The sequence below is a fragment of the Elephas maximus genome, chromosome 19 (assembly GCF_024166365.1).
Source record: "Elephas maximus indicus isolate mEleMax1 chromosome 19, mEleMax1 primary haplotype, whole genome shotgun sequence".
Classification (NCBI taxonomy): Eukaryota; Metazoa; Chordata; class Mammalia; order Proboscidea; family Elephantidae; genus Elephas; species Elephas maximus.
In genome coordinates, this window is record NC_064837.1 from 33,703,841 (window position 1) to 33,721,890 (window position 18,050).

At 36.0% G+C, this 18,050-nt stretch overlaps 1 protein-coding gene across 2 annotated transcripts in view; it reads right to left on the reverse strand.

Moving 5' to 3' along the window:
• Positions 1–18,050, reverse strand: part of BRIP1 (BRCA1 interacting helicase 1) — a 171,474-nt gene that overhangs the window by 28,539 nt on the left and 124,885 nt on the right. For both annotated transcript variants that reach the window (XM_049860997.1, XM_049860998.1), the window contains exon 17: positions 2,638–2,750. In XM_049860997.1, the coding sequence (XP_049716954.1) occupies positions 2,638–2,750 (113 nt within the window). The remainder of the gene's footprint in view (positions 1–2,637; positions 2,751–18,050) is intronic.

Here is an 18,050-nt window from a genome sequence, read left to right on the forward strand (position 1 = left end):
TCTTTTTTAATTAATAAAATATTAAAAGCATAGTATTAAATGTCAATATAACAAACATGCCTTTTTAAATTGTAGAAAAGCATGTTTTTAAGCTCCAGAAGCTCTCTGGGCAATGTGGGATACTGGAAAAAGCACTAAATTTAGCATTTTCACTAACTCTACAAGCATTTATTCAGCACCTATGCCCCAAGAACTGCTGGTTGTTGAGAATGCAAAAATGCATAATCCTTGTTTAGAGAGGGAGACAGATATATAAACAGACTATGACAATACAATGAGGTATTAATGTATTAAATGCTATGGGTTTACTAAGGAGGAAGTAAATAACTCTAGATAGAGAAATAAATAAAGTCCATAAAGGGCATGACCTTTAACAAGGGTTTGATTGGTAAATTCGCCAAATGAAGTGCACGAGAACATACGTGCCAAAGCGGAGAGCGATGAAAGGATATGGTATGTTTAAAGGATGGTGAGAAATGTAGTGGATAGAAGTTAGGGTGTAAGGCTGAAAAACCAAGCCTTGAGGATTTAGAATTAGGTGGGGCCAAGATGGGAAGATGGTGGCACAGTGGTTAGGAGCTCAGCTCCTAACCAAAATGTTGGCAATTTGAATCCACCAGCTGCTCCTTGGAAACCCTAAGGGGCAGTTATACCCTGTCCTATAGGGTTGCTATGAGTTGGAATCAGCTCAATGGCAATGGGTTTGGGTTTTTTTGGCAGGATGGGAAGGGCCATTGAGCAGCTATGTGATTTTAGATGAGTAATTTAATCTCTCTCAATCTGGTTTTTTTTCTAAGTAATCACATAAAACATGGAGTACCAACATCCCTTGCTATTGGAAGCGATAAAGGAAGAATTAAAATGAAATAATGTGAAAAAGGTTTACAAATGACAAAGTAGGTTACAAATATATCTTTTGCTTTGAATAGTTTCTTGAATTTTAAGGCATCGCTTAAAGAAAAAAAATAAACTGAGGTAAGAATATTTATTTCCCTGAAGTTGAATATAGTGATTAAAAGTGAAGAATTTTAAATATATATTCACTCTGTCCTGAAGATTACTGGCTGAGTATTAAAATTAAAAATAAATAAACAGGTCACTCAACAGAGAGACACAATGTAAGCAGATAAAATACTTGAATGATTTGCAATGCAACTTCATGCCAAGTACAGTGAGACTTCCAGGCAGAAAAGGACAGTAGGATATCAGTAGGTTAACCAGAGAACTGAATCACTCAGTTTGAAGGAAAAGACTTGCAGAATATCACACTGAAATAAAAGCCAACAGAAATGGAAATGTAGTGGGTGAAGTGTTCTGGGACTTAAATTCAGCCCTTGCAGTCATATATCGTCAGGTGTATGCAAATCTGAATTCAAATACCATCTGGTCTGCTTCTGTGCAAATGGGCTAATTTCGTTATACAAGATACTTGAGAAAAACCTAAATACCAGATTTGGTTAGGTCAGATTATGGTTAGCTGGGAATCTTCTGGCTGAACTGCAAATATGCCAAATGATCATGTTTTTATGATGTACTTTTAATCTATGTTGTTTTATTTGCATTATCTGAATGCCTAATGGTTTCATTGAGAAAAAATTATTACTGTGTTTAGTTATAATTTCATAAATAGAGATTATAACAGTGTTTAAATAAAATGGATGTTGATGTCCTACAATATGAAATTATGGTATAAATGGTGATTGAGTACAAATCTTAATGGTACAGAATCCTTAGAAAATGGAGTATTATAATTAAATTTTCATTTTAGTTGGTATTAAATCTTTAGTATCATGACTATGGTTTATTTTAACCCTTCTTTTTTTTTTTTTAATGATTTACTAAAATGCTTTACTGCCCATTTCTATTTTTTTTTAAAGTAACTATTATTTTATGTTTACTTTCTTGATAATTATTCAGTATTCTTCCAATTCAATGTTATCTACCAACAATAATTACACAGTAAGATAAATGCAGACAGCATTGGAAAGTGTGAAATGTACATTGTTATCTAAGCCTCAGAAATGATATTAAAATGAATATGACTTTTTTCATGTCATCTGCCTTCTTTACATAGAATAAAAAACTATGCAACTGTAAGACCTCACTGGGCAGTATAACAGATTTTGTGTTTGTATTTTGTAAAAGTAATTTAACAACTACAAGGATTCCACTCACCTTCAATGACTTCAAGTACACTTTGGAAATTGAATACCTCCTCACACTGGCTGATATATCATTTTTGTTTTCTGACAGTCCCCCCTCACCAGGGGAGGTCTCTTTGTATCTGTAAAATCATCGTCTGGGTTCTGATGTTCACAAGACAAAACTTTTATGGGTTGGGGGTGAGCTTCCTTTAATAAACATTGACTGAGCACATTTGTATGCCATTTATTGTTTGATCCACCATAAAGCCTCTTTAAGCTTCACAAATTTCAAGTTTTCTTTTGAGTCTGATTTATTCTATTTACTGTTTTCAACTTCCAGTTGTGACATCTATCATTGAAAACATACCAGTTCTTAGGTTCCAGTTAAGCTTTACCAAGTTTATCATAAGCAGCAGAGTAGCAACACTAGCTTCACATATAATACTGGTCACAGATAATATTATGATAACATATTAAATTTTACTCCACTTACCTACCTAGGGCCTGGTTTAAGGCCCTGTATGCTTGAATTTCATACCACTGACGACCAGGTAAAAGACCTCTCAATTTTGAATGCTGGTCATTGTACTGACGCTTCAGTTCAACCTAATAAAAGTATATTAAAAATACAGTAGATAATTAGTCTTAAAAACCATATTAACTTCTAACATTTTGAATATCACTTTATTAGTGCAGATAGATAGCTGCAGGTAGATAGTTGACTCTGACTCTTGGCAACCTTATGTTCAACATCATCTTCACAATTGCCGGCATGTTCATGTCCATTGTTGTGGCTATTGTGCCAATCTATCTTACCAAGGGACTCCTTCACCTTCGCTAGCCCTCTATTTCACCAAACATCCTCCAGCAATTGATCCTTCCTGATAATGTGTCCAAAGCAAGTGAATCAGACAATGTTCTGTTGTGATTCATGAGGTTTTTACTGGCTAATTTTCAGAAGCAGATAGCCAGGCCTTTCTTCCTAATCTGTTTTAATCTAGAAGCTCTGCTATAACCTGCCCACCACGGGTTATCCTGCTGGTATTTGACATATCAGTGGCATAGCTTCCAGCACCACAATAACACACAAGTCACCAAAGCATGACAAACTGACAGACACTAAAACCTGGTGCTGGTTTACTAGGATAGAGATTTTATTCTGTTTTCCAGTACTGAATTTTCTTCATTCATTTAAAACATTTAAAAAAATTCTTACATTTCCTAAATTCCCCCATGCATATAATTAGCTATGTGATTATTTCAATCAGTTTTCATCAGATACAATTCACAAATTCCCAAATTTTCCATGTGCAAGTAGATAACTTTTGACAAATGTACAGTCATGTAAACAATACCACAGTCATAATACAGAACATTTTTATCACCCCAAAAAGTTACCTCTTATCCCTACGCAGCCAATCCCCTTCCCCCACTGCTGACGCCGGCAACCACTGATCAGCTTTCTGTTACTATAGTTATGCCTTTGCTCGAATTTCATGTAAATGTTATTATATAGTATATAATATCTTGTGTCTAAATGCTTTTGAAATTCATCCACGTGCAGCGAATTTCAGGAGGTAGCATGTGATCAAGAACTGATGGTACTGAAGGAAAAGGTTTTGGCTGCGCTGAAGGCACTGGTGAAAAACAAGCCTTCAGGATATGATGGAATACCAATTGAGATGTTTCCACAAACAGATGCAGCACTGGAAGTGCTCTCTCATCTATGGCAAGAAATCTGGAAGACAGCTACCTGGCCAACTGGCTGGAAGAGATCCATATCTGTACCCATTCCAAAGAAAGGATATCCAACAGAATGCAGAAATTATCAAACAATATCATTAATATCACACACAGGTAAAATTTTGCTAAAGATTATTCAAAAGCAGTTGCTGAAGTACATCAATAGGGAGCTGGTAGAAATTCAAGCCAGATTCAGAAGAGGACGTGGAATAAGGGATATCATTGCTGATGCCAGGTGGATCATGGCTGAAAAAAGAGAGTATCAGAAAGATGTTTACCTGTGTTTTATTGACTATGCAAAGTCATTGGACTGTGTGGATCATTACAAATGATGGTAGCATTACAAAGAACGAGAATTCCAGAACACTTAATTGCACTCATGTGAAACCTGTACTTAGACCAAGAGGCAGTCGCTCAAATAGAACAAGGGGATACTGCGTGGTTTAAAGTCAAGAAAGGTATGCGTCAGGGTTGCGTCCTTTCACCATACTTATTCAATCTGTATGCTGAGCAAATCATCCAAGAAACTGGGCTATATGAAGAAGAATGGGTCATCAGGATTGAGGAAGACTCATTACAACCTGATATGCAGAAGATACAATCTTGCTTGCTGAAAGTGAAGGGGACTTGAAGCACTTACTGATGAAGATCAAAAACCACAGCCTTCAGTATGGATTACAACTCAACATAAAGAAAACAAAAACCTTTACAAGTAGACCAATAAGCAACATCATGATAAATGGAGAAAAGGCTGAAGTTTTAAGATTTCATCTTACTTGGATCCACAATCACTGCCCATGGAGGCAGCAGTCAAAAACAACACATTGCGCTGGGCAAATCTGCTGCAAAAGATCTCTTTTAAAATGTTGAAAAGCAAAGATGTCACTTTAAGGACTAAGGTGCGCCTGACCCAAGCAATGGTGTTTTCAATCACCTCACATACATGTGAAAACTGGACAATAAATAAGGAAGACCAAAGAAGAATTGATGCCTTTGAATTGTGTTGGTAAAGAATATTGAATATACCACAGGCTGCCAGAGAATGAACAAATTTGCCTTGGAAGAAGTATGGCCAGAATGTTCCTTAGAAGCAAGGATGGCAAGACTTCATCTCACATACTTTGGACATATTATCAGGAGGGATCAGTCCCTGGAGAAGGATATCATGCTTGGTAAAGCAGAGGGTCAGCGAAAAAAAGGAATACCCTCAATGAGATGTATTGACACAGTGACTGCAACAATGGACTCAAGCATAACAATGATTGAGAGGATGGTACAGGACCAGGTAGTGTCTTGTTCTGTTGTACATAGGGTCGTTATGAGTTGGAATAACCACAACAGCACCTGACAACAACAGTCTTAAGTCTAGAGCTAATTTATCCCTACTAAAAAAATTTTTTTTTTACAAAGGTGATGGAAACCCTGGTGGCATAGTGGTTAAGTGCTACAGCTGCTAACCAAGAGGTCAGCAGTTCGAAACTACCAGGCACTCCTTGGAAACTCTATGGGGCAGTTCTATTCCATCCAATAGGGTCGCTATGCGTTGGAATCAACTCAACGGCAACAGGTTTGGTTTTTTTTTTTTGGGTTTACAAAGGTGATACTACTCTGATGATTGTATCCAATGCCCCATGTATTATGAGATCTCTTTACTCTGGCTGGTGGGAACAGAAACTATTCCCAGCCCTTTGTGAGCTCAAGGAGTTGTTCTGCTTACTCTTTTTCCTGGCCTTGGGTAGTTTCTTCTCATGCGTGTGCTAATCTGGAGTTTTCTCTCTGTGCACCTTCATTCTCTCTGGCACTCTGCTCTGTAAATTCTAGCTGCCTTGGCCTCCCTGAATTGTTCTCTCTGTCTCCTCAACTCAGTGTGGCCTGTTTGGGTTTCCTCTCTCTGCTCTGTAGCCTGATAGCTGCCTTCAGGAGATAATCTGGTGCAAATGTAGGGCTCACTTTGTTTCTTTCCTTCCTCTCAAGGATCTCAGTCCTGTTTTGTCTATTAGTCAGTGTCTGAAAACCACTGTTTCATAATTTCACCCAGTTTCCTAGTTCAAATTATATTTCATCAGACCAAGGAACACACTTTACAGCCCACAGGGTGCATCAATGGGCCAAGAAACATCATATTAAGTGGACGTACCATGTTGCATACCACCCTAGAGTAATGGTTTGAAAGAGAATTGGAATGGGCAATTAAAACATTCGTTATCTAAAATGGGGGGGAGGGTAAAGGCATTAAGGGCTGGTTCACAGGCCTTCATGAGTGTGTGCTCACACTTAACATGAGAGGGACAAAGACAGGATCACCACTGGACAGACTCCTATGCTTATCTGCAGGATTTGGGGAAGAAGGGTAGGTGAGGATGCTGGTGCCACTGTACAGTTCTTCCCCACATCACCTAAAATTGTTTTTTTCCTACTGGATGCTGGGTTCCAGGACCAGGGATGCAGCTGCGGGTGCCAGAAGCAGGAGTGACCCCTAAGCAAGAGACTGTAATTATACCCATACATGAACATGTATGTCAGAATTCCCAAGGGCCTGATGAGATGGATTGTACCCCCCCGCCCATTCTGGCAAAATTGGGGTCAACAGTGAATACTGCCATATTGCCTAGTGGGTGAGATAGCCCACTAGTATTGTAGCTATGTAACCCTACCCAACATGAATGGGAGTGGACTGAGGGGAAGAACTTGCTAGACTGGTCTTGCTACCAGCAATTTGGTCTAGTACAGCACCTGAACCTGATGTCCCTCCCCAAAGTGGAAAAGTTTGGGCACAAATAAATGACAAATGGATGGAAGGAGAAATAATAGCTGAAGGTAAAGGAAAGAATTAATGGGTTATGCAGTGGGGGAAACCTAACATTATGCTGATACTAGAGAGAGACTCAGAGCAAGGGAGTTAAGATAAATTTTACCAGAGGCCAGAAAAGGTAAAGACGAGATACACTTTTGGAGAACCTGATCAAATCAGACGGACACCTGCAGCAGGTCTGAATGGCTACTATCTGCGTAATTTCACCCTTAGGACTCTTTTGCCCTACTGAAGGACTAATTGTTAATGACCATTTTGGACTGGTAAAATGATGGGGAAGGGGAAGTTAATCCTTCCAGTATGAAAGGGTCAGTGTTTAGGAGATCCAGGGGATGGCCTGCGGTGTAATGAATTACTTAATATGGCTCTGCCAGCCATAGTTTTTGTGACTCACACACAATGACTGAGTGGGACTATGCCAATAAGGTATACGCAGCCGTGATGGTTGGGGTTATGCGTCAACTTGGCTAGGCTATGATTCCCAATATTATATGGTTGTCTTCCATTTTATGTGTGTGGATCCTGACCTCTACATGTCGATGAGGCAGGATCGGTGCAGGGTACACCTTGGGTTACAGCCTTGCAGGAGGGTGTGACTCCAGTCCCACCCTTACTTAAGTTACGTCCTTCCCTGGAGTGTGACCAGAATCTAAGACATATGTGTGGGTGACTGAGGGCTCTCTCTCTGCATTTGGATCCCACATCAGGTTTGTGATCAGCTGACCTCTGGTTCTTGGTGAGAGGCCTGCTGTCTGATCTGCCGATTCTGGGATTCACTGGCCTCCACGGCCCTGTGGGCCAGCGGCCTATCAACTGACCTGATCAGCTAGCTTCTGCAGCCTGTGAGCCAGTAGCCTGTGGTTTGAACTGCCAGTTTGGGTTCGTAGCCCCTGCAGCCAAGGGTGTTGGAAGAAGCCTACCACTGACCCACGGAGTTGGGACTTGCCAGCCTCCACAACTGTGTGAGCCATTTTCTTCATACTGTTTTTGAGTTCTGTGAGGCATTGTAGTGAATCACGGAACCCAAAGATGAGAGGGAGAGTACTCTGGGGAGAGAGAATAGTTGATGTTAGAGATGATAGAGTGGTACAGCAGTTTGGAAAAGCTGGATATTTGGGACATCTTTAACCTCCACCTCATAGGAACCAGCTTTGAACTGATCCTTATAAAAGGAATTATTCATTTAGTTGGTTTAGAGGGTAAATCTGGTCTCTGTTACTCCCTCTATATTGAATTTTTTTTTAATGTCTTATTATGGAAATTTTTATATAAACACAAAAAAAACTTTTTTTAATATACCTCCACTACCCAAATATTGTCAATATTTTGCCAATCTTTTAAAATATCTACCCCTGCCCGTGTATTCCTGTATGTATATATGTTAGGGAGAAGGAACCCTGAAGCATTTCAAAGCAAATTGCTAGGTGTCTTACAATGTAGAACCATCTATATTTTTTCAGCTATGAATTAGAGACATTCCAGGTTATAAAGGATCTTATTAAATACTTGAAAAATTCCTTCTAGAACACAGGTTCAAGCTCCAGTCCATTTTATTTATATTGATATAGAAAGGTAGCAAAATATATTAACTGAAAAGAGCAAGTTGAAGAATAATGCACATAAAAATAGAATAATTTAAATCAGACTGTGGAATTTAAAAGGCCACAAAGCTCATTTAGACTCATATTGCATTAAGAAAGTGACTGTAGAATATTTTCAAAATGATCAAAATATAGAATTAAAAACAACACAGAAACTCAATGAAACCAAAAATTGGTTCTTTGAAAAGATCGACAAAATTGACAAGCCTTTAACTAGGTTGACTTTTTAAAAAATGGGAGGGAAAGAAAGAGAGAGACAACTCAAATTACTAAAATCATAAATGAGAGTGGGGACATCACCGATTTTATTTAAATAAAAAGGATTATAAGATACTACTATGAACAACTGTACTCTAACAAACTAGACAACCGAGATGAAATGCACAAATTCCTAGAAACACTCAAACTACCAAAACTGACTCAAGAAGACATAGAAAATCTAAATAGACCTATAACAAGTAAGAAGATTGAGTCAGTAATTAAAAAAAAAAAATACCCATAGAGAAAAACCCAGAACCAGATTGCTTCACTGGTGAATTCTACCAAATATTTAAAGAAGAATTAACACCAATCCTTTTCAAACTCTTCCAAGAAATAGAAGAGGAGAAAAGTCTTCCTAATTCATTCTATGAGGCCGACATTAACCTGATACCAAAGCCAAACAAAGACATGACAAGAAAAGTACATCAACATCCCTTATATATATAGACTCAAAAATTGTCAACAAAATACCAGCAAACCAAATTCAGCAGCATATTAAAAGGATTATACACTGTACACCAGGTGGAATTTAACTCAGGAATGCAAGGGTGGTTCAACATACGAAAATCAATCAGAGTAACACACCACACTAACAGAATGAAGGGGGGAAAAAAAAACCCAAAACAAACCACAATCATCTCAATGAATAAAAAGTACTCAACTGATCAGAAAAAAGGTTTGGGTAACAAAACTCAACACCCTTTTATAATATAAACACTCAATATTTTAGGAATAGAAGGAAACTGAGTCAACACGATGAAGAACCCAAAAACCCACTGCCGTTGAGTTGATTCTGACTCATAGAAGCCCTGTAGGACAGGATGTGAACTGCCAACTTTTTGCTTAGCAGCCGTAGCTCTTAACCACTACACCACCAGGGCTTCCAACATGATGAAGGCCATATATAAAAAACCCACAGCTAACAGCATACTCAGTGATGAAAGACTGAAAGCTTTTCCCCTAAGATCAGAAACAAGACATGGTTACCCACTTTTACCACTTCTAGTCAACACAGTATGGTTGTGAGGATAGCACAGGACCAGGCAGCGTTTTGCTCCATTGTACATAGGGTCACTGTGAGTCGGAACCGACTCGAAAGCACCTAACAACAACAGTCAACATAGTACTAAAAGTTCTAGCCAAGGCAATTACACAAGGAAAAGAAACAAAAGGCTCCCAAATTGGAAAAGAAGAAGTAAAATGGTCTCTGCTTGCAGATAACATGATCTTATATGTAGAAAACTCTGAATACACACACACACACACACACACACACACAAACCTGTTGGAGCCAATAAATTCAGCAAAGATGGGAAGGTAGAGAGGGTTAGAAACTGGCAAAACCGTCACGAAAGGAGAGACTGGAAGGAGGGAATGGGCTGACTCATTAGGGGGAGAGTAAGTGGGAGCATGGAGTAAGGTGTATATAAGCTTATATGTGACCGACTGACTTGATTTGTAAACTTTCACTTAAAGCACAATAAAAATTATTAAAAAAAAAAAAAAATCCGTTCTACTTCTATACACCAGCAACGGGCAAACTGAAAAAAAAATTTTAAAAAGCAATTTCATTTACAATAGCATCAAAAAGAATAAAATATACTGGAGTAAATTTAACAAAGGAGGTGAAAGATTTATACACTGAAACTGATAAACATTGCTGAACAAAATTAAAAAAGATCTAAATAAATGGAAAGGCATCCAGTGTTTATGGATTGGAAGACTTAATATTATTAGGATGACAATACCACCCAAAGCAATATATAGACTCAGTGAAATCTCTATTAAAATCCCAGCAGTGTTTTTTACAGAAATGTAAAAGCCCATTCTAAAATTCATATGGATTTTCAAGGAACCCTGAAAAACCAAAATAATATTGAAAAAGAACAAACTTATTAAAAGCTACAAAAATAAAACAGTAGGGGTCTCTGCATAAGAATAGATGTACAGACCAAGAGAACAGACTAGAAAGCCCATAGAGAAACCCTCACATATATATGGTCAACCGATTTTTGGCAAGGGTGCCAAGACTACTCAGTGGGGTGCCAAGACTACTCAATGGGGTACCAAGACTACTCAGTGGGGTGCCAAGACTATTCATTTCAGTAAATGCTGCTAGGAAAACTGGATATACACATGCAAAGGAATAAAGCTAGATCAAGATCTCAGACCATATTCAAGAATCAACTCAAAATGCATCAAAGGCCTAAATCTAAGAGCTAATACTATAAAACTCTTAGGAGAAAACATAGAGGAAAAGCTTCGTGACCTCTGATGTGGCAACAGATTCTTAGATATGACACCAAAAGCACAGGCAATAACAGAAAAAAAAAAGATAAACTGGATTTCCATCAAAATTATGAACTTCTTGCGTTAAAGGACATCAAGAGAATGAAAAGATAACTCACAGAATGGGAAAAATATTTGCAAATCATATATCTAACAAAGGGTTAATACCCAGAATTTTACATTGGGCAAATCTACTGCCAAAGATCTCTTTAAAGTTTTAAAAAGCAAAGATGTCACTTTCATGACTGAGGTGCATCTGATCCAAGCCATGGTCTTTTCAATCACCTTATATGCATGTGAAGTTGGGAAAGGGGGAGAGGATAATGAAGAGTTACTGTCTAATGGGTATAGAGTTTGTCTGGGATGATAAAAAGATCTGGAAATAGGCTGTAGTGATGGTTATACAATTTTATGAATGTACTTAACACCACTGAATTACACACTCAAAAACAGTTAAAATGATAAATTTTGTTAAGTATATTTTACCATAATAAAAAGTCATACATCTTAAAGAAATCAAGAGGAAAAAAAAATGAAGAAAACAATCTAATTAAATTAAGTAAAAAATGGCTCTCAAATTCAACGACAGCAATTTACTCACGACAAACCGCTGGTATTGGAAGCTCACAGAAATGGACTCTTGATTCCTAGCAACTAGTTAATACAATATGATACAGGAGGAATTGTTCCCTTCAATTAGTCAGCTTTAAACAATAACCCCTATAGAGCATTTCTGGACAGATTTACCAAACAGTTTATTTTTGTAGTACCAGCTTAAAGCTGCAAAGAGTTACCTTCTCAGAAAACTGGTGGCCCTTTGAGATAAATTAACAGAATTTATAGTTTCAACAAGTTATAAAACTATTCAAGAGTCTACAATAAAGTCTATAATACTACAGTAAAACTTGTGAAAGCTGGAACCCGTGTAAGGTGGAAACCTGTCAGAGAAGGAAAACTCACTGGGCATTTATGAGACAGAATTCTTAATAGAGAGCGACAAAAAAGTTGTAAGCACCCTGTCAAAGGCAGAAAACTTGCAAGACCCAGAAAAACAAGGCAGTCCCATCAATTTCTAGCTCTCACAGGCCTCACTGTATTAACCTTTTTAAACCAAGGACATCTTGACAGAAAGGTAGAGAATAAATACACTTCTGATAAGTCACTTTCAAACTGGTAGGTAAGAAATTTTATTTCATATCCCTTCAAAGAGAATCTGTCAAATTCTAAATGAAAACTTTATTAACAAGAAAATAAAGAAAATAATTTTTTCTTTAAGTGCCATAGATGACTTCTTCTTGAAGTCATATAAATAATAAATAATATGGCACCATAGAAAACATTAGATAATATGTAAAAATAATTCCTGAAAATTCAACAATAAAGTAGATCATAATATTTGAAGATTGAAGAGAAAAATAGTTCAAAAATTCTATCCAACTGGGGAAAAATATACATTTCCTACTTATTTCTCAAAACGTAACTAAAGCAGTTTCTTTACAGCATTTTCTTCAAAGAAATTTGGCATTCACCCTTTGCCAGACATAACAGCTTAGGGGTTTTCAAAATTTCATACACCACAGGCAGACTAACTTTATAATGATCATTCTTCCTATGATAATAGCTGCTGTAGGAAGTATTAGTTATAAATGCAATATTTAGAGAAAATACAGCAACTATTAGATTAAATTACCTCTCATTTTATTTTTATTATTTATTTTCATTAAAGTAAATTAAGTTTTCTGCATGACTACATTATTTCAATTTCTTGCAAAGTGTCAAATACTTTTTACAATCTGAATGACCCTTTTCAATATTTTACCTAGGGGAATTATTTTAGTTGAAAGATTTTTAAAAAGTTTTGAAATGAGATATATATGTTGAGGCTAATTTTGAAACATTTTTATTATATAAAGAAACAGATTTTTAAAAATAGATAACAAAAAACTGTCTTTGGGGTACCACATTTAATAAGGGAAAATACAACTAAGGGTTTAGAAAAGTGAGAAAGCCAGTACGCCTCATTTTAATGACATCAGAATCTATTTCACTGTACACTTACGGATTCTCAGGCATGAAAATCAATGCCCAATTTAAAATGACATATAGCATATGTGAAAAAGCCAGTTTCTCCTGCCAGCAAATAGGCTAAATGTTAAGTAAACCAAAGGCTGGAAGGGATTAGTTGAAATGTCAAAAGACAATCTTTTACTTTTACCTGCTCATCCTTATAAACACATCCTTATCCCTCAGGCATGCTTTCCAAACAAACAGTTTCAGTGCAGCAGCAAAAGGCCCATGGCGAGCTTTGCCATTTTGTAACTGTCAAAGAGATTAGTCTTTGATCTATTTGGGAGGTCATGCCCACATTCACATTAGTTATAGAGTCTAACATTATACCTGTTGACCAATGCTTCTTTAATGCCTAATGAGACAGACATTTTATATTATGGAAGTTAACTGTGAATGTTTTTTCTGTGTTTTGACAGAAAGTAAACACCATAAACTGAGCTCAAGTGTGGTTTGGAAAGATGATCTTTTAGACCAGTTAACATTACTTTTCACATACATTTTACAAGACTTTCCCCAAATAGAAAAAAAGCTACGCTTAATTGTACACTCTGGAAGGAGTTTAAACTACTAGCTTCCCACCCTGACAAATCAGCGTACATGTAATTTTGGAGCGGTGCATGAACACAAAGGAGAAGGCAAACTATTTTATCAGACGCTGCAAACCAAAGGCCCACAGTTGTGTTTAAATAAATAAATAAAAATGATCTAATTTTTTGACATTATATAAAAACTTGGCTATTTCACCACTGTCCTAAACTAGCTCGTTCATTTAAATGATTTGTTTAGCCCCACACTTGAGTTTGTGAGCCACTGGTTCAGATACTGTATTGTTTCACAAAACCTTTCCCTTCTATAATTGGAGTTCAAAGTTAACACAAAATGAAAATCACCATGAATAGGGTCATTTGTAGACAAATGAAAATATATCTGCATCAAAAGCTAACCAGACTGATACAAGTAGAAGTGAGACCCTGAATAGCAAAGACACAGATAATCAAGACTGAGTTAATAATTATAGAATTGTGTAAAAATATCTGATTGACAGGTAGCACAGAAGCAGAAGTAATGTTTTGGATTCTAATTTTACCATTACATTGTAACATACTTCAGATGAAACAGTAAGTTCTTTAAGTCCTCCATACGTTGACTTTATTGGAGACAATCATCAACCTGCTTACAGCAGTAACAGAAGATATAAAATAGCCAAAAGAATTATACTGCATATGTCAACAAGAAATTTAGGTCACAATCTTGAAATTTAGGTTATTTTTTCAACTTGGTTAACGCCAAGTTAGTCTTAAACAGCTTTATTCAAGAGTCACTTTTTATAAGTTTTAAAAGTGGCTTCTGAAGAAATAAATGGTGGGATAAATCTGAGCTGGGCCTATATATGCATCTCTTCACTTTACTACTACTGCACGTGAATGATGATGGATTTTATCCCAATTCCTATAAATATGCACATGATGTCAGTAATAAATGCCTTCCTGAAAGTAATCAACACAGGCAGAATATAATTTTTCTTCAATGTAAGCTTTAAGACAAAAGTTCAAGCCCCCAAATAAGACTAAGAACAGGTAAACAGCTAAACTTACTAATCAAAAATATTAAGAAAACTTTGCTTCAGTAAAAATAAACACATTGTCTAGCAAACACTCAAGAAGAATAGTTTTATCTTTAGCCAAGATACAGAACCTAAAACCTAAACATTTATAGCAAACCAAATCTGAAAGACAGAGAATGGGCATTAGAGACATTCACTACTCCATATCATCACAGTGTAAACACTTTTATCAGGGTAAGTATCACAATATAAATTCCAATAGTTAGAGTTCTAAACTCAGCATAAGATTTTATACGTGAAATGATTCAGCTAGATAAAAGGAATATAGCTGGTTTTATTTCATCTGGCATATTTTCAAGATTTCTGCAACACTGTGTTAACCAAATATAGTATAATTTTTTTAACAGAGAAAAATGGGTTTCTGCCAAGAGTTAAGAAGTTAAGCTCTTAAAAAAAAAAAAAAAAGAAAAAAAGCACATTAAAAATTGTTTTCAATTGTTACTTATGTTTCCTGTCATGTTAGGACTTGACTACAATCTACCAAAAAATAAGAATTATGACTTTTTTTTTTAATTAATAGTGATCTAACTTATCTCATGTACGCTTTAAGGCTACTTTGGAGGAGACACTTTTTTACTGAGAATTCTATATTAAACTTTATGTTATAAATTGTTAGTGTTAAAAGAAATAGTCTAAAATTTTCAAATATAAAAAATAGAACATAATATGTTCCCCTCAAATCAGGTATCTCCTATTTTCAACATAACGAGCCTTACTAATAATTATAATTTAGCTTGTAGCTTCTACCTAGGATTGTTTATCGGTTACTTGGTAACATTTAAACACTCCCAAATAAGTGCTTTAAATAACAATAATGCAAAAACATCTCTTTGTCAGTATGAAAAATAAGATACTAGCTTGTTTTAATTGCAAACATAATTTGTTAAGAGGAAAGAAGAAAAAGTAGAAATTAACATTTTCCTTCTAAAAGACTGTTTATACTTTAAGACATGCGAGAAACTTTAACATACATATATATAAAGGGATAAGTTAAAAACTTCTTAAAAGAGTAAATAGACTTGCAGCAATTTAGGTAGGCAAAAAAAAAAAACTTTTTTTGTTTTTTTTTATTCATGCTTGGGCAAGTCACAGTACCTGCATTTATTTTCTTTTCTTAGATTCCTCCTCCGTAAAAAGAAGAAAAAAATTCCTGCCAACCTTACCTCACAAAGTTGGTTGGAGAAATGACAATGAACATGAAACAATGAAGCACCGTATTACAGAGATAAATGGGCTAGAAAGTCATTACTTATACCATATTTCTGAAACTCAAAGTAGGTTTGGGTAGCCTTTACATTCTTTCGTAATATATTGTTCCATGTATGTGATAAAGAGCCATAGGACTGACAGAGATTACGAGGGCCATCTAGTCACTACTTCAGGCTGTTTGCCCCAAATCATGGTTTTATCACCTGGACTAACTTTCTGAAGGACTGTTTTAGGTGGCTTATAAATAATAATTGGATGACTTATAAAATACATTCCTTCTGTTAATGGAGTAGCTACTTTTCTGTCAAATATCAATGAAAATATGTACATTGGCAGGACACAGAGAACAGCTTTCAAATAAACCCTTTTCTAAATAACTTCTACAATTGATTTTAAACTTTCTGAGAAATAATAATTAAACCAGTTGCCATTGAGTCTACTTGGACCCATGGCGACCTCACGTATGCCAGAGTAAAACTATGTTCTATAGGGTTTCCAGTGGCTGATTTTCCAGAAGCACATCGCCAGGCCTTTCTTTTGAGTCCCTCTGGGTGGACTGGAATCTCCACACGTCTGTTATCCCACAAGCACATCAGTCATCTGCACCACCCAGGGACTCCTAATTAACATCAGTATTCTTTAATACCCTTCGTAATACTTTCCAGTCACTTTACAACCTATGAGCTGTTTTTGAAAGGAGAATATAAAATATTTTATTTCAGTGGTGTAATCTACGAGAGTGAGTCCATGATTGATCCTTTACCAGTCTAAATATTATTTCATTCAACTACCTAACAATCTAGAGCCTCCCTTGTTAAAATCACATACCAAGAGCCCAATAATTATGAATAAACCCTTCAAGCAATATCAACTAACAAAATGAAATACAATCTTATGGAAGAATCAGTGTGATGCTATAAATGGAACCATAAACTAAGGAGTGAATTAAAAAAAAAAGGATATTGGTGATGGTTGTTCAACATGATTAATGTAATTAGTTTTACTGAATTGTACATGTAAAAAATACTGAATTGGCAAATGCTGTATTACCTATATTTTTACAACAATTAAAAGAGAGATAGGATTTGTTAAGGGTAATGAACAGTACTCCATTCAGCAAGTGACAGAAACCTGCATATATATATATATATACACATACATACACATATTCCTAGAATATGGCAAGATCTCTCATGGAAAAGCCTTGTGGATGCCAGCAAATGCAATACTAAGCAATGTGGCTTGAAGCGGAATGGGGAAGGAGGGTAGTTTCATAAAGGTTTGGTACTGATGGCAGGCATAGAAAGTAGAAGCGAAACCCAATGAGAGGAGTGTCAGTCTCAGAATTCAAATTATTAAGCACTGTGACATATAAAAACAAACATGAGCAAGAAAAAGTATGCATATAAGAGAAATGATAACAAATACTGGGAAAATACTAAAAATCTATCTGAAACCTTAAAATTCCACTTATCTCCACAGCTCAACAAATGAAGCATGTTCTTTCCATATAGAGTCTTATAATCACATCCAAACTGATCTTCTAAATATAAATATACATCCAATTTAAAAAATATATATATTATTATTTTCTACCTTTAAAAAACCGTTAGAAATACCTGATTGAGAACTTCCCAAATGTGAACATGTGAGTGTGGGAATAAGGCATATGGGATCATAGCACTTTGAAAATTCATGTTATATCTTTGAAAATAATACAGACTCCTGGTTTCAAAAGACCAAAAAAAAAGCACTTTTTCTTCCCTTGCATTTCAAAAATGACCCCAAAATTAAAGAGCCATCTCCATCTTCAATTAAACTAAGAGACATCTGTAACCCTAAAACTCAAAATATGCTGTGGAACACAAATGGACAAATTGTAAATGACTAAGCAGAGAGGCAAAAGTTCAAATTGAAGTACCCACAGAGCTACTGATGGGAAACAAGCCAATCCAACCTGCAGAAGTCCAGAAAGGCTCAGGAAAATGGAGGTATAAAGAAACTGTTGGAGGATATGTACCATAAAGAAGAAAGGGAAAGAAACAAGAGGAAAATCTCAGACCCAGAAAACTGAGAATCCAACACTGAAGAAAGGTAAATCAAATTCCTAGTATAACCGTAAAGGCAAATCTCAGGATATCAACTGCTAAGCAGGCTTAGACAGCAACTTAATTCTGATTGAATTACATCAGGAGATTCAGGGAGGAGAAAAATTAACATAAATATCTGACAGGTTTGATAAGAAAACTGTATTGAGAATTGTTTTAAAGAGCTATCGGAGGATAACAGAAAATTTA